Consider the following 16,428-nt stretch of genomic DNA (forward strand, 5'->3'; position numbering starts at 1 on the left):
CAGGGGGAGGAAGGAAGGAAGAATGTAGAACGCATGCGAATCAGAGTAAACGAGAGATCACGATCTAGGCACGGCTTGTTGTTGCCCCATGTGACGCCGCCGCACTGCCGCCGGCGGCTTTTCGGTGCACCACTGTCCGTGCACAACTGTCCGTGCACAACTGTCCGTGCACAACTGTCCGTGCACAACTGTCCGTGCACACCTGTCCGTGCACTCTTCCACGCACACCACGGAAGCAATGGCAGACAACGCAGCAGCACCAGCACCGTAAGCGCCACCCCGCGCCCGCAGAGCACTTACTTCCGCAGCCTCTACCTCCCCGCCATCCTCCAGAACCCCGCAAACAGGGCAGCTCGCCAGGTGCACGCACACAACGCCCAGCAGAGGGAAAAGGCTGCAGCTCGCCGTGAACGCGACACCAGGTCAAACGCCGCCCCAGAGTACAATGGGAAAGGCAAGAGGGTAATAAGGCGACTTGACAATGGTGTGTGCCCTTCTATGTGGTTAGTATATGGGTGGCGGCTGATAGGGCACCACTCGTACCAGCGGCCTTTGCCTCGAATCCGCATATCGTACGTCCAACAAAAACCGACTATGCTCCTCCAGTACCGCTTCAAGCACGTCCTTCGCGCCCATCGTTCCCGGCCGGCGCAATCCCACGCTCCACGCCCGTCCCTCCGGCTCTCGTCCCCGAACGAGACCCCTTTTCTCCAGACTCTCGTCAAGGCTCATTCTCCACTTCGTTGAAGGGAACCCGTGCTATGCTCCGCAAGCGAGGTAAACGGGCTGAAGGCCTAGTCACCAAGGCAGATGCCGAAATCAGAAAGTGGCTCGGCGGAGAGTGGGGTGATTTGAATGCACAGGAAGACGGGCAGTGGCGAGTCATTGATGAACGACTAGTCGACTATGCTTCCGAAGCGGGAGCTGCGTCTACTTCATCTGCCGCCCGAAGGCTTCCCACACATCGAGGCCTTGACATCTTGCCGGATCTCCCCATCGAGAATGGTCAAATTCCTGCCATCTTGGAAATCTCGCGCTCACCTGCGCACCTGACCTGGTGCCTTTCTGAAAGCTTTGACCGTCTCGTCATCCATCTTCTTTCTCGCTATTACGAGCTTGCTTCGTGGAGTGAGTCGATGATCCTTCTCACTTCAATAAAATAATAATAGTAAAATGGTGTGCTGACAGAAGCGCAGGCCAAGACCTTGCAACAACCTCGGGCCAAATTCTTCGAGTCACTCACGTCGTTGTCCCTTCTATCGCACAGCCCAACCGCCATCCCATCGCTGGTCATAGTCTAGCCACTCCAGAAACCAGCGAAGTCTCTGGCCAATCGTCTTCCGAAAGCAACTATCATTCGAGCTATCACTCGCTTTCCGAGGGCGAGTCAAATGAATCGAGCGGATTCACAGAATCCGACAGCGACACTGCAACCGAAATGGGCGATGCAGAGATCGTCAGCTACTCTGTCGAGGGCGATACCACCATCACGCCCATACCAGAGATGTCCGACCTGTCCTTATCGGAAAACGAGAACGAATTGATAAGAACCTTTTCAACGACGTCTTCCCGATATGCGTCCTCGGAGGGCGGTTCCGACTTTGGCACTCTCGGCGATAGCTTGACGATCCCAAGGACGTCCGGTCATGAGAGTGAAGATAGCATGGCAGGCGGATGGGTAGATATGGACGACGAGTCTGACTTTGGGGATATACCCGGTTTTTCGCGTCTCAGAATTGATGCAATGTACGGCCGTATAAACCCAGGGGTGAGAGTATCGGCAAGAGGATGGGAAAGCAAACCCACGTTCTTCGAGTATTTGTATGGTGTATAGACGGTTAGACATGCATTTGATTTACGCGTCTGCATAATAATACCGGATATTATTAACAACATGATAGATCAAAATCCAAGCGAAAAAGAAAAAATTAAAAAAGGGATCGAAATCAAAAGGTGTATCGATAGATGAAATCGTCGTTTGGCTGATGTGGTATACAATCAAACACATATCTGTTTAGCGTTCCGTTCGTAGATTGTTTTAAAGGTGCGTAATAGCCTTTCTGTCAAGAGGAGTTCCTACAGTCAAGATGGTAAGAAGCTGGACTTGCATTATCTACATCACGCTCATCACTTACCATCAGGGGCGATACCGTTCTTGGCAAGAATGCGGTTATGCCTGATCAACCTCGCCTGATCAAACGTGCACCTTTCAATCGCCCTATCCCCGAACATCAGTATCCACCCATATTCAAGATTTCCTCCACAACTCCACACCAATCCCCCGTACTCACATTATCCTCCTGACTTCCTCCACACCGGCCTCATCAAGCCCCAACCTCCCTTCACCACTTCCCTCCCCATTATTCGCCTCCAAATCAAAGTTTCCACTGCTCATACCCGCTTCCGCCTGGTCTGCGAAAGAGTATGATTCTAATGGAGTGTAATGCGATAATCGGTTGACGACTGTGTCTGGGAGAAAACGGGCGGCAAGAGGGAAGAGGCGTGCGCGGTAGTAGATTAAGACTGGCGGGGGTTGAGAGGTGAGTATGCGTTGTATGCCTTGCAGTGAATGTGAAGCCACGAAGAAATAACGTACGGAATGCAACGACAAGGAACACGGAAAGGGCAGAGAGGTGGAAGAACATGGTGTATGGGTATATAAGATGGACAATGAAAGTCAATAACAAAGGGTCAAATGGAGAATGCAGACATCACATTTGATCTAATGCACAGCGGGCCGACGTCGTTGCGCGCGCAGCTTATTATATAATGTTCAGAGCCAAACATATAGCTTACGTAACACACTTTGGAAAAAAAAGTTCAAAAGCAGCTACCCGCAAAGAACAGGTCAAAACTCTTCGTCTATAAACAAAAAGTAACTCAATTTCCATCCGCCATGTCTGGCCTTTCACTCGCCCAACAGCTCAAGCAGCTCCATTCAAACAATGTATCTGTCCCAGATCCCGAAAGCGCCTACTCCAACCTCGACTCACACGATATCCAGCGAAAAGGCGATGAGGGACGAGAACATTATGTTGACGTGGGACCATCTAGACTGAGGATGGAGCTTGGAGGCACCGGTGGTGGGACTTTGACTGGACCAAAGTACGAAGGTGTGAAGACTGGAAGGATGAAGATTTTCGACGACGACGATGACGATGATGATGATAGAGAGGGAAATGGAAGTGAAGAGGGTAGCGATGGTGAGGGAGATGAAGATGAGGATGGGGATGAAGATGACGAAGATGAAGAGGACGAAGATGAGGATGAAGAGGAAAGTGATGAAGACGAGCAAGGTGAGGATGAAGACGAAGATGAGGAAGAGCAGCCCCAACCTCGAGCCAACGGCTCAAAGCAAGCGCTCGATCCCGTCGCTTCTCTCAGAAATTCTCGTCTTAAAGATGTTGAAAAGGGCCAAGCCATCCGAAAGCAAAAGGTGAGTCTAATGGCGAAAATCGGCTCGTTACAATCTAACGCATCTCCTAGGCTCTCTTTGAATCCCTCATCACCCTCCGTATCACGTTCCAGAAAGCCCTCACTGCTTCCAACACCGTCCCCCCCACCCTTCCCGAAGACCCGGAAAACGAACTTGCTTATAAAAAGGCTTCCATCCTCAAGAGTCTCGGTGAACTCAATGAACGTCTTTTTACTTTGAGAGAATCTATCAGTTTGCCGGGCGAATTAGGAGAGGACGTTTCGCTCGGCAAGAGAAAAAGGGCCGAGGGTGATGATGCTCAAGGGCAAGCATATTGGATAAAAGCTGCCAAGGAGTCATTGGGTATTGCGGACAGGTATGTATATCTGATTTTATAGCCGAACATGGCAACTAATACGTCCCAGATCCCATCCCCAACTCTTACCCATCCTCAATAAATGGTCTAGCAAAATTCAAGCGGCTTCCTTGCAGCTCGGCTCAAAACAAGCAGGTGGAAGCAAGTTCCTTCAACAGATGAAGAACGGTGCTGGCGGCGTTGTCGAAGCTATCGAATCTGGTATCAACAGCAAGGCAAGTTGTTTTTATATGTTCAACTTTTACCATTTTTGCTGACAACCACTATAGCGCGAGGCCGAAAAGACATTGATGGAGAGTGAAGAGACTGGATATCGAGCTCTGCTTCGTGAAGTTATCGAATCTCGATCTGGTTCTGGTCCTGCTGCCGACTTGACTCACTTGAGAAGAGAAAAGAAGAAGAAGCGAGAGGCTGAGCGTGGAGGTAGTAAAGGAAGGAAGCTTCGGTGAGTGGTCGTGGCTGCGAATCCAGTACAGCAATTGACTGATTTTTCATTAGTTATACTGTGCATGAGAAAGCGCAAAACTTTGTTGTCCCCATTCCCCTTTCTCATGGGTGGCACGAGGAGCAAGTGGATGAGCTGTTTTCAAGTCTGTTTGGTGGTGTAGGCATGAAGGGTGCAACAGCTGAAAAGACTGTGGGATTGGATGTCGGCACTGCTGATGAGGGACTGGCGGAGCTTGGTGGCTTAAGGGTATTCTAGATATGTAGATGTGGATGTGTACATCTCTGGACTGTGTATTGTATTTGATTATAAATCCATATTCAGGTACCCGACGGGACATCATCCAATCGTGACCAGAATCGAACCAAGACAAACTGCTTTACATTTACTACACTCAAGGTGCTGATAGCGGCGACTCGGGATCCCCAACCTGGGTTAAGCACCGATGGCTAAATGGGCAATTAGTTGGACAGATGAATAGCACCGCGGTCTCGCTCCTCACCAAATGACACAACATCTGTCATAAGCAAACAACCCTCCTTTTACTACGTTGCTAGTTGTGGCTTACGACGGGCGAGCAAGTGTACGAGGATTATACATTCTTCCAGCATAAGTAAACCAAAACTTTCCTGACTTCTAAATTATATCTTGAAACTTCCTGCGCCAATTTTTCAACTCTTATCGGTCTTTTTTCCTCTCTTTCTTCCACTTCCTGGAGGTGTGATTTTTTCCTTATTTGTTCTTCCTCGTACCCAACCGAGACTTATTTGAAGCAGATGAGAACAGCGGAAGAGGCATCAATTTGAAGGACGCCGTTATCGAGAGTCTCCTCGCTGACTTCTCCAGTTGGTTTACCATCTTCAGTGTCGAAAAACTGACCAGCCCAAGTACTAAACCTTTGTCAGTGTCTGTTTCAGGCGTTGCGAGAAGAAGAAAGAGGGAAACTTACAGTCCGTGCATTGCAGTGGTTTGAGGGACAAACAGCCTCTTGACGGTTGCGTTCCTTCCTTCAACGCCGACAAGGTTGAGCTCAAACTTGTTCCTTCCCTCCTGCGCGTCTTCATCATCGGTAGTGTAAACCTCGGTACTAGTGACCACCATTCGGACCAAATCGCCGTCTTCCCAAATACCATACGCCACCACGTTATCGTTTGGGGTGCTGATTTCCGCAACGTATGAGTTCCCGTTGGTACCAATTGCTTCGTTGACGATAAGAGCGGCATGGTAAGCGGGTAGAATGTGAGCTCGACTGGTCATATTGGTTCCATCGTCGTGGTCCGCATCGGTAGCGACGGGCTGGAAGAAATTGTAGCGGAATCCGACACCGTGGTGGAAGTGCATACGCTCAACTCCCATAGAAGCCAGATGAAGCATCCAGTCAATGGCCCAAAGGGCCGCTTCGGCCGTGTTACTGGTACCAGGTTGACCGTGGCTGTTGTTCGTCAGTATCTGTATATTCCATAATCGTCCTAGACTTTACTCACTTGGCGTATGAATTACCTTCAGCCTACAACGATAATCAGCTAGGATCTCAATCTGAACGGTAGAAAGTTGTAAGAAAACTTACAAAGACGTATTGCAGACCCTCACTCTTGACAGCCTTTAGCCCATTCGAGTGGTAAGGTTTGCCCGCACAGTCCCCTTGTCCATCAAGCTGCCCGTAGGGGACAAAGGGTAACCGTCCGCGAAAGCGCCAGAGTAAACGTGCTGGTTGAACTGCTTAACAACGGATCGGATGTCATCATCGTCCAGAATCCCAGCCTCGAGAGAAGCTTCAGGTGTCCAGGCGGGAGCCTCGAAGCCGGTCATAGCACCAGGAGTAAGGTAGGGACCGTCACCACCCAGCTGAATGACTTCCGATACCCCTTGGGCATAATCGAGCCATGTTTGAGAGTAATTTGCCGGCGTCCATGCCGCACCCAATCCTTTCCCACTACTGTAGAAATCGGGCTCGTTACCTATCTCGAGACCATCGAGATGGACATTGGCAGTCAAATGGGCTCGGTCTCCTTGGAAAGTGTCTGCAATGAGCTTCGCCTGCGCAATAGTCTCGGTGCGGTTGAGACTAGCGAGATTGACACCCCACTGGAAAGGTGTACCATCGGGAAGGTTACCGGAAAGAGCGTAAAAGTCGCGACCGATAGAGATGCTGTCTGCTTCGGGAACCGGTACCTCTTCAGTGGCTGCGGGGAAAGTGGCGTTCATCACTTCGTAGGACAAGTCGATCGTCGCACGGTCTTCCGAGTTGGCTATAGGAAGTCAGTATAGCTCCATACATCATGGATAGGAGACATGGGAGACATGACAAGGAAAAGAGTGCAAGAAATGACATAGGTTACTTACCTCCAACCCTGAGATAGGGCATTACACCGGTTCGTTCACCCAAGTTGGTGAGTACCTGATTGACATACTTGTTTGGTTCTCCCACTTTTTGTCCCGCCCAATCTGGCCATCGATCCATCTCAATAGAGAAGGCAGCCAAGTTCGGGGAAAGTGGTTCGGCCCATGCTGGCTGGTTGCTGGGGATCTGAACCGAAGTCTGGGTAACATTACCCGATTGGGCAGAGTCACTACGGATGGTGTGCAGAGCACGTACTACCGAGTGTGCAACGTCGAGAGGGATTCGCATTGTTTGTTGTCTTGAGCTTGGCAGGGAGTGGTGGGTGTCTCATACCTACCGCCTTGGCGTCCGTTTATATAGTTTTCTTGGGCAAGCTTGGTGTTGTGAGGCGTTCCGGGTGTCGATAAGTCGCTATCATCAAGCCCTAGGTGGTCGTCTACCGGCAGCGCCTCCGATGTCAAAAAGGTCACCGGACGACAATAGACACTATTTTTTTCGATTTCCCCCTACATATCGCTCGATTCAAGAATGCCTGTTGCAAGTTTTGGACAACAATGTAGAACAAAAGTCAACTACCGGCAGCGCTGCCGATGTTAACAAGGTCATTTGGTGACAATATACCCTCTTTTCCTTCGATCTGCGGGGACTTATTGTGCGATCCATGATTGCCTATTACAGGTTTTGGTAAGTGGAATAGATACTATTTTTTTTCGATTTCCCCTACTTATTGCTCGATTCAAGAATGCCTGTTGCAAGTTTGGACAATGTAGAACAAAAGTCAACTACCGGCAGCGCTGCCGATGTTAACAAGCAAGGTCATTTGGTGACAATTATACCCTATTTTCCTTCGATCTGCGGGGACTTATTGTGCGATCCATGATTGCCTATTACAGGTTTTGGTAAGTGGGCAGCTGACCTACGTAGTTGTTTCATGCCTCCACCCACGATGGGTCAGACAAAAGATGATGGTTGCGTGAACGACATTTCGTAAATCGGAGCATCTGTCCGAAGAGGTGTAAAAGCTTTCATGCCTAAATAATCCAGGTTCATTTATTTTGTTCCTATCGAGGGTCTTCTTTGTGCCAAAAGCTTTTCTAGACGCTGTGAGCTGTGGCACGTGACGGGGGCGCATGAGTGTGGGCACATGACGCATGACCGGCGCCGACAGAGATGGTGGAGAAATGACAATCGTTCATTAACAGCGCCCCCCTGGATGACATTAATTAATTGCAAATCCTGCAAACTAGGTAGTACAGACAGTTGTCAATACTTGCTTGAACTCACGGGCCGGTCTCTGAATGCTTTTTGTAAGAAGCAACAGCTACTAAGAGCCACATGATAGACACAGTGCCGCCACGCCACACTCTAATTGACTTTTTTAGATCGTCGCGTCTTTGTGGGGTCAAAGGCGTAATTGCGAAGGTTCGAACAAGGAAGTAATACAGTTAGTGTCTCAAAAGTGCAGCATCATGCGCAGCGTGCTATCAGTCGACCAGAGGACGGAAGTATTTACTTACTATGCCTCGTTGCAGTGAAAGAATATGTGAAGCTACAGTACTCGTAGTGATGAGTCGTGGCTGCCTCCATCGTTTCGCCATGACGGACAAATCCTCACCACTCACCACGCTGTCATTGAATCCAAAATGAATGATATCCCATTCAAGCCCTTAGAGTCCTGCGAGAAATGCTGTGGAGGGAATCGATGCATGTGTTGATCTAGATAGTAGAGAAGCTCTCTCATTTCCACAGCACAGTCTGTTGTCCAGGTACGAACGGAACCAAATTGATATAGTAGTCGTCGGATCCATAAGTTCGCTCTTTCTTGAGGGATGTATGAGCAGTGAGCCCGCCATCATTTTCGCTTCAGATACTGCATTTCGCTGCGGCAGCTCGTTAATCGACCAAGGTGCTATTACCTCGTCTTCCTTTCAGGTCCTTCGCTGCTTTTCGACAAACAATCCCCGAGAAAGACGAGCACAACAAGCAGCACAGATCTCCCAACCACCCGGGTTGACATTAGCATCACGCGTGTCCATGTCTGTCCAACATTACCTGGGCACTCTTTTCCAGCCCCAACCTCCAACATTTGAGGATAGTTGGAAAGCTGTTATTTCAAGCTGGGGCCCTTCTCAGTAAGTAATTAATGCACTTCCTCACAACACATCTCTGATCATCTGTTCATTGTTAGGTTTCGTGCTCAAGCCATCGATGACTTTGAACCAGTCTTGGAGACCTCACCATGGCCTTCAGTTCTAAACTATTTAACCGAAACAGGCCTGCCATCTGTGACTCTGGAGCCTCCTCCTATCGAATCCACGCCTGCGCCCGAGTCGTCATCGTCAACGAAAGCTGATTTGGTCGATCGTTTGCGCCAGTGTGTTCTGCTGTTGCCAGTCACCCCCTATCATGGCTGATGATACGGTATTATAGGCACATTCCTGCGACCTTTGGATCACTTGTCAACCTTCTGTCTACCCCGCGCTCAAACGATGATATACAATCAGAACTGATTGAGGTCATGGGCTTCGAAGGCGATGCCTTGTCGCTGGTCGAGGAATTGTTAAAGCCAGGAGCGAGACAAGATGTGATTGACAGTTGTTTGCGCTCTACCCCTGTGAGTGCTCAATGTGCATCGTATTGTTGAATATTCGCCTAATCATCCCACAGAACGCGCAGGACAAGAAGGAAACGAGACCTGTCCAGATGGACAAGCCCGCATATCTACCAAATGCCAGGATGACAGTAAAGGGGAAGGTCAAGGATAGAAAGAAAATCATAGACATCTCAGACATTGTTGGATCCGCCGAAGATATCAATAAAAGATTGCAAGAGCAGATTGAAGGTCCCAAAGCGATGTTCTCGGAGGATGGTCCCGTAGGTTTTTCATTGATTTGTTGCGATTCCTGCTCCGATTCAGCTGACGTTAATGAAAATACAGAAAATGGTCGAGCAAGAGATTTTGCCTCATGTTTACACAGCAACGGGAAACAAATTCGTCCCTCTTTCCCATGGCGGGAAGTTCGCGCTTCCTGAGGGTACAAAGCGAGAATACACAGATGTGGGTTCAACTTTTCTGTTGATGGTAAGATAGACCCTGATCCTGTCATAAGACGTATGAAGAGGTTATTATACCTCCAGCCAATCCTATACCGCCTAAGAAAACAGAGCGCCCTGTCAAGATTGCTGAATTGTCACCCATAGCTAGAGGGTGTTTCCCTGTAAGCAAAAGGCCGTGCTTACAGTGCTAAGTTAACATTTGTCGCAGAAATACATTCAGTTGAATAGGATGCAAAGTATCGTACAACCTACTGCTATGAACACAAACGAGAATATGTTGATTTGCGGTGAGGAAGCCTTTTGCTTGCGAAGTATTGACTGACCATTTGTTTTCCAGCGCCCACTGGTGCCGTGAGTCTATAACACTGCCGCTTGTACAAATTAGAGGCTCACCTGCTTTTTATAGGGTAAAACTGATGTTGCTATCATGTCAATCATCCGCGTTCTGTCTCAGCACGTTATCGACGGTCCTACCTCCCATCCTTCAGGCTTCAACATCAATCGCAACGCTTTCAAGGTTATTTATGTTGCGCCCATGAAGGCCCTTGCTGCAGAAATTGTGTCTAAATTTGCAAAACGCCTTGCATGGCTCAGTATCAAGGTCAGAGAGTTGACTGGTGACATGCAATTAACAAAGCAAGAAATCGAAGAAACGCAGATCATTGTGACAACTCCTGAGAAATGGGATGTCGTAACTAGAAAGCCGACAGGTGAAGGAGAACTGGCTTCTAAAGTCAAATTGCTTATCATCGATGAGGTCCACTTGCTTGCGGAAGATCGAGGTGCTGTCATTGAGACTATTGTGGCCAGAACACTCAGACAAGTACATACTAGTCCTTGTGCTATCCCAAAGACTTTCATTGCTGACAGAAAACAGGTTGAATCAAGCCAATCTCTCATTCGTATTGTCGGTCTCAGTGCCACCCTGCCGAATTATGTCGATGTTGGAGATTTCTTGAGGTACGTCGCAAACTCGTAACAGCTTGTTCGATCGCAAACCACCATCTTGTAGGGTAAACCGATATCAAGGTCTTTTTTATTTCGACGCTTCTTTCAGACCAGTTCCTCTCGAGCAACATTTCATTGGTGTTTCTGGAAAGCCTCGTTCAGCCGTCTCGGCACGTAATATGGATCGAGTCGTTTTTGAAAAGGTACTTATCTGTATTTCATTCAGAAGCAGCACGTTAACATGATTACAAGGTCTCTGAACTTGTGGAGGCTGGTCATCAAGTGATGGTGTTTGTACATGCGCGGCGAGACACTGTCAAGACTGCACAGACTCTCAAGGAAATGGCTTTAGAAGAAGGTGTCTCCACTTTCTTCCAGACCGATGGTCACGCAAAATTCAGTCAGTACAGGGCAGAGCTTTCCAAGTCTAAAAACAAGGAGATGAAGGAACTATTCGACGCCGGATTCGGTATCCATCATGCCGGTATGCTGAGAACAGACAGGAATATGATGGAAAAGATGTTTGAGGATGGTTGCATTAACGTGAGTTTCGTTGATTTCCCGCGCAAATACCACCAATGACGGATATTCGTCATAGGTCCTGTGCTGTACCTCAACTTTAGCATGGGGTGTCAATCTTCCGGCACATGCTGTTATCATCAAAGGCACCCAGGTTTATGACACTGGCAAAGGCTCATTCATGGATCTCTCTGTCCTAGACGTCCTTCAAATATTCGGTCGAGCTGGTCGACCTGGATACGCAACAAGTGGAGTCGGCTTCATATGTACCACCCACGACAAGGTTGATCACTATGTGACGTCGGTCATGTCTCAGGTGAGCATCCATTTATTAGCTAATTTCAACAGACTGATTTCATGTCGTCTTTAGACGCCTATCGAATCCAAGTGAGTAGCATGTGCCATTTGTCGAGCAGCTAATTCAACATCCCATCTTAGATTCATCCCCGGCATGACAGATGCTCTTAACGCTGAGGTGGCTTTAGGAACAATTACCAATGTTCAAGAAGCGATGCAATGGTTGAGTTACACCTATCTCTTCGGTAAGTGCGTCCATTCGATTACACTTGAGGCAATGTTAATTATCAGCCCAGTTCGCATGAAGAAGAACCCTTGGGTTTATGGTCAGTGCAGAACCTCATAACGATGGTATTCAAGACGCGCTCATCTTGTCTTCACAGCTATGGCTCATGATGTTACAAAAGACGACCCGCAACTTGGCAATAAGCGCAACGAGCTTATCGTTCAAGCTGCTCGCCTTCTTCAAAAAGCTAGGATGGTTCGATATGATGATTTGGCCAACACATTCGGTATCACGGATCTAGGTCGCATTGCAGCCAAGTACTACCTCAGGTTTTCCACTATTGAGACCTTCAGTAAGCCCATTCTTTTGCGTCGCCTTGATATGGCTGACCCTGCAATCCTCTGTAGACAGTAAATTCAATCCGCGAATGAGCAATGCAGATCTGTTCCAGATGCTGTGTGAAGCGACTGAAGTAAGCTAAAGCAAATTGTTTGACTGAATAAAAAGCTGATATCAAGCCGTGCAGTTCGAGCAAATTCAGCTTCGAGACAGCGAAGTTGAAGAACTTGAGGCCATTATTGGCAGCGGTGTCATCCCATTGGAAGTTGCCGTAAGTGATCTCGAGGCTTTCATAAACAAGTCTGCAAATTAATTCTAAATTCTTTTAAAGGGAGGTGCGATCAACAAGCGCAACAAAGTCAATATCCTGCTCCAAGCGCATATTTCCAACGTCTATATCAACGATTTTGCTCTCGTTTCTGACGCTGCATTCGTTGCACAAGTGAGTGACGCATCCGATCCACCAGGTAATCAGCTCATTGAGAATTAGAATGCTGGACGTATTATTCGCGCGTTGCTTGAGATTGCTCTTAGCCGTAACTGGGCCAATTGCTCCTACCTGCTGGTCGAGCTCAGCAAATGTATTGAACGCCGACAATGGGTTTACGACCATGGTCTCGCCCAGCTCAAGGTGCTGCAGCGTGAAACCATTCATAAACTTACTCAGTATACGCCCGACAGCATGACCATCTCGGATTTCCGAGACATGACTGCTCAAGAGAATGGCGAGTTCATTCACATGAACGAGAAGCATGGGCAGGCTGTTTTGGATGCCGCAATGATGTTCCCAACTGTCAACCTTACCCACACCTTGCGGCCGATCACTCATGATCTACTGCAAATCACCGTAAAGGTCACACCACAATTCAAATGGCATAACAAGATTTCGGGGAGCAGCGAACCGTTCTATGTATGGGTACAAGACGAAGAAGGTTTGAACATCTATCAATGGCGTAGTGTCCGCGTCACGCCCTCAACTACGGTTATCGACATCGACTTTTTCCTACCCTTTGACGATGTGCCTCCAGACTCGATATCGATTATCTCCATATCCGACAAATGGCTATGGTCCTACGAGCAACTCGTCATTCAGCTGGGCGATCTCATAATGCCGCCTCCTCCAAAGGAATCCACGCAAATCCTTGGCATTCCGTTCCTGCGCCGCTCCTGCTTCAATGATCCCCAGCTAGAGCAGCGATATGCTCAGACGTTGGACACGTTGAATACAATCCAGAGCCATGCCTTCTGGATGCTTTATAATACTTCTATGAACGCTGTTGTCTCTTCTCCTGTTGGAAGCGGAAAGACTTTACTGGCTGAGGGAGCTATATGGTACGTGAATTCTCAAGGAGCTCCCCCCTGTTCTTCAACTAACTCCTAATAGGAATGCTTTCCGACACAACAAAGAGTCGGTTGTCTTGATAATGGTGCCTGAGCGCTACGCTGTACATGAGACCGTTGCGAGATTACGAAATTTATGTCCTCCAAAGCGAAGGGTAATCATCAGACCTCTCTTCAACGTGTCCGACTTTGACCAACTTCTCTCTGGAGGGCCTGCTATTGGAGTTACGACACCTTTTGCAGTCCTGAGCAATGAAAAAATTGATAACTTCCTGAGTACTCAACGCTTGGGGCTGTATGTCTTTGAAGATTTACACCTTCTCGATGAAGTGTACGAACTTGCCGTATCAAAGATTTTGACTTTTGCCCGCACTGCACGAACCCGAATCGTCGGTACGACGTCATCTCTCAGCGATCCTTCTGATCTTGCTGAATGGCTTGGGGTTGACCCTGGGCCGTTGGATCAATGGGGAAAACCTGTCGCTTCACAACCTCCCGCTTTGTTCAGTTTCGCTCCCTCAGATCGTGGCAATCATATTTCTGTGTCCATCAAATCGTTCACAATTCCCCACGGTCCTACCTTACTTCGCTCTATGATCAAACCCACTTACGATATTCTCAAATCCGTGACAGGCGGTGCTATCATTTTTGTGCCATCCGTTCAAGCTTGTGCCACCGTCGCCGCCGATCTTGTCACTCAATCCGGAACCGAGATGAACGTCGATGGCTTCCTTTCTCGGCCTCGCGACGAGGTCGAGCCGTTCGCTGAACGCTTGAAAGATGAGAAATTGTTTGAACCGGTGCTTCATGGTATCGGTTACATTACTCGTGATATGGCACCGACGGATATCGCCATTGTTCTTGAGCTTTTTGCGAGTGGTATTATCCGTGCTATCATCGCCCCTCGTCAATCATGTTGGACACTTCCAGTGCGAGGTGAAAGCGTCATCATTATGGGCACGCAGTACGTGCGCATGGAAGCGAGACCCGAAGGCAAGGGGCCCAAAGCAAAGCCTGAAAAGCACCTGGTAAGCTATTCAGCGAAAGAATTGGTGAAGATGCAAGGCTTCGCTGTGGTTTCGGCGGCCCCCACTGCCCCGGGTGGAAGGATGTTTATCATGTGCCAGGCAGAGCAGCAAGTCATGATCTCTCGAGTACTCAAAGAGGGTCTCCCATTGGAATCTAAAATCCTCGATCTTCTTTCACGTAGATCTACACCATCCTCTTCGATCGACCCAAGAGCTATTCAAGCTCTCAACAATTTTTTCAAGGGTCGCAGACCTCCTCCTCGTCCTACCGTCGACAGACCCCGCCGACCTGACGGCAGGAAGGCGGACATGATGGACATCGTAAATTGGTCATTCCTTTCTGTCAGAGTGAAGAGCAATCCTAGCTACTACCAGCTCGTTAAGGGGTCAGAAGCGGAAGGTATCTCAAGAGTAATTGACGGATGGTTTGATGCTATGGATGGAATAAAGGTGGAGACTGTTGAGGAGCAAAGGAGGCTGACCGTTGAGGATGCGGAAGCGCAAGAAGATAGAAAGGACGACGTGGAGAAGGCAGACTTGAATTCTGACCAAGAGGGTGGAGTTGCAAACGTTGAGGAGAACGGCAACTTAGATGAATCAGAACAGAAGGGCACAGCGAGCGAGAAGTCAGGACAGAGTGTAGGACTTTGTAACACTTTGGAAGTCAATTGAAATGGTGAGACATAACAGACATCTATATGCAACTGTGCTCTGGGAGATATTCCAAAGATCAGCAACTTAAAATGCCTGTTTTAATAAGAAAACAACTGATTTCGCGGATCATACTTGTACAGCGAAATGAAATAACAACTGAATACTAATACACAAGATGGTTAACCATTTCCCCAGGCAGGCATGGAGAGGTACTGCCTCAAGCACAATTGCAAAAGCCTCACATCTGGCTACAGCTTTTGTTATGCACTCATGTACAAATACTAACCCACCAGACAAATCTACTATTTACAGCTTCGCTTTGGCATTCTGATTTTACTGGTCAGTACAAAAAATGTTACAAAACAACAGCCAGATGACATACCTTTAGCACGCCATCGAGCTTAGTCTACGTATTATTTACACAAGGAATGGTCAGCTGCCAATCTCGAAACATAGCGAAAAACATAGCGAAAAAGGTAAGACATACGGCAAGCATAATCTGTGCAGTTATAGACATGATGAGCCCTATATCCTGAGGTTCCCCAGATCTCAAGACTCACGTTACCCTTAACCTTCAAACCGCCAGTCATGAAGGCTTTTTGTGCATTCACTTTACCATCTGCTAGGCCAATGAAGGTGTCTGATTGAGAGATCAAGATTGAGCGATTCTCTTACTTGAATGGCCAGCTCAATACCTACCATCACTTAGAGCAATTGAGACATCTGCAATAATCGGTCATTAGTTGACTGCTGTACAATATATACCTCTCAAAAACCCACCGGGTCGTTTGGCCGGACCTTTCGTAACCTTGCCTTCGTTCTTCAAGTCAATGCTGGGAAGTGTTAGTATATTTCCTACCGTTGAGCAAGCTTCGAACTTACGCCCAGACAGCTTCTTTCCCTTGGCTGTTCTTCACATTGAGCTGAAAGACTCCATTTGTCTGCGTTGGGTCGCCTAAGCATATCGTTTACCATTTGAAAAGCTCTGCCCACTCACCTTCTTAATTTGACTCTTCTTTTCGTCATCAGGCATCTTCTCAAAAACAGAAGCCAGGGACTATACGTTTCCTGTCAGATAAACGGGTACCTATCATTTGATAAGAGACGCACCAGAAGAACGTCGCTGGTCTACATAGTAGTCCATCGTGAGCGCTTTGGGAACGCAGAACCGTCGTAAACGGGAGACATACGTACCTTGAAACCAGGTTCAGTGAGGTCCGACATGATGCTTAGAGTGGTATAAGCTGTTGGAATCCTACGTAAGGGTAGTTATACAGTTCCCAGGAGTTGTATGCTGTACGGTCGATGGCTGCAATATGAAGCCAACTAACTCAATTGACATGTAAAGGGTAAAACCAGGAGTTTGTAACCTTGGTCAGGTTGTTCGTCGGATGATGATGACGCCGGCGGGGACAAAAACCAACCGGATGTCACGCATTAGA

At 48.1% G+C, this 16,428-nt stretch overlaps 6 protein-coding genes across 6 annotated transcripts; 3 read left to right on the forward strand and 3 right to left on the reverse strand.

Annotated features, from left to right (window-relative positions):
- Nucleotides 1-238: 238 nt before the first annotated feature.
- Nucleotides 239-1,834, forward strand: CNBH1420 (hypothetical protein; the record flags this gene model as incomplete). Its single annotated transcript, XM_768594.1, has 4 exons — nucleotides 239-267; nucleotides 309-484; nucleotides 547-1,128; nucleotides 1,197-1,834. 4 exons carry the CDS (start codon nucleotides 239-241, stop codon nucleotides 1,832-1,834), a joined length of 1,425 nt encoding a protein of 474 aa, XP_773687.1.
- A 204-nt stretch (nucleotides 1,835-2,038) lies between these two features.
- Nucleotides 2,039-2,645, reverse strand: CNBH1430 (hypothetical protein; the record flags this gene model as incomplete). The annotated part of the gene is made up of 4 exons (XM_768595.1): nucleotides 2,039-2,076; nucleotides 2,136-2,218; nucleotides 2,292-2,523; nucleotides 2,597-2,645. 4 exons carry the CDS (start codon nucleotides 2,643-2,645, stop codon nucleotides 2,039-2,041), a joined length of 402 nt encoding a protein of 133 aa, XP_773688.1.
- A 251-nt stretch (nucleotides 2,646-2,896) lies between these two features.
- On the forward strand, nucleotides 2,897-4,494 carry CNBH1440 (hypothetical protein; the record flags this gene model as incomplete). The annotated part of the gene is made up of 5 exons (XM_768596.1): nucleotides 2,897-3,436; nucleotides 3,487-3,791; nucleotides 3,841-4,006; nucleotides 4,061-4,236; nucleotides 4,290-4,494. 5 exons carry the CDS (start codon nucleotides 2,897-2,899, stop codon nucleotides 4,492-4,494), a joined length of 1,392 nt encoding a protein of 463 aa, XP_773689.1.
- Nucleotides 4,495-4,999: 505 nt separating this feature from the next.
- Nucleotides 5,000-6,865, reverse strand: CNBH1450 (hypothetical protein; the record flags this gene model as incomplete). Its single annotated transcript, XM_768597.1, has 6 exons — nucleotides 5,000-5,126; nucleotides 5,186-5,668; nucleotides 5,721-5,743; nucleotides 5,804-5,827; nucleotides 5,872-6,485; nucleotides 6,580-6,865. 6 exons carry the CDS (start codon nucleotides 6,863-6,865, stop codon nucleotides 5,000-5,002), a joined length of 1,557 nt encoding a protein of 518 aa, XP_773690.1.
- Nucleotides 6,866-8,611: 1,746 nt separating this feature from the next.
- Nucleotides 8,612-15,004, forward strand: CNBH1460 (hypothetical protein; the record flags this gene model as incomplete). The annotated part of the gene is made up of 22 exons (XM_768598.1): nucleotides 8,612-8,709; nucleotides 8,766-8,951; nucleotides 9,008-9,191; nucleotides 9,245-9,451; nucleotides 9,495-9,659; nucleotides 9,688-9,795; nucleotides 9,843-9,921; nucleotides 9,972-9,985; nucleotides 10,041-10,457; nucleotides 10,512-10,594; nucleotides 10,647-10,785; nucleotides 10,835-11,125; nucleotides 11,181-11,417; nucleotides 11,472-11,488; nucleotides 11,540-11,643; nucleotides 11,695-11,724; nucleotides 11,782-11,976; nucleotides 12,032-12,096; nucleotides 12,151-12,234; nucleotides 12,295-12,405; nucleotides 12,454-13,295; nucleotides 13,348-15,004. The coding sequence occupies 22 exons, from the start codon at nucleotides 8,612-8,614 to the stop codon at nucleotides 15,002-15,004; spliced, it is 5,313 nt and encodes a 1,770-aa protein (XP_773691.1).
- A 288-nt stretch (nucleotides 15,005-15,292) lies between these two features.
- Nucleotides 15,293-16,210, reverse strand: CNBH1470 (hypothetical protein; the record flags this gene model as incomplete). The annotated part of the gene is made up of 10 exons (XM_768599.1): nucleotides 15,293-15,313; nucleotides 15,369-15,392; nucleotides 15,474-15,485; nucleotides 15,547-15,626; nucleotides 15,686-15,709; nucleotides 15,767-15,819; nucleotides 15,869-15,927; nucleotides 15,984-16,043; nucleotides 16,097-16,114; nucleotides 16,181-16,210. 10 exons carry the CDS (start codon nucleotides 16,208-16,210, stop codon nucleotides 15,293-15,295), a joined length of 381 nt encoding a protein of 126 aa, XP_773692.1.
- Between the last annotated feature and the right edge of the window lie 218 nt (nucleotides 16,211-16,428).

Source organism: Cryptococcus neoformans, chromosome 8 (assembly GCF_000149385.1).
Source record: "Cryptococcus neoformans var. neoformans B-3501A chromosome 8, whole genome shotgun sequence".
NCBI classification, from domain to species: domain Eukaryota; kingdom Fungi; phylum Basidiomycota; class Tremellomycetes; order Tremellales; family Cryptococcaceae; genus Cryptococcus; species Cryptococcus deneoformans.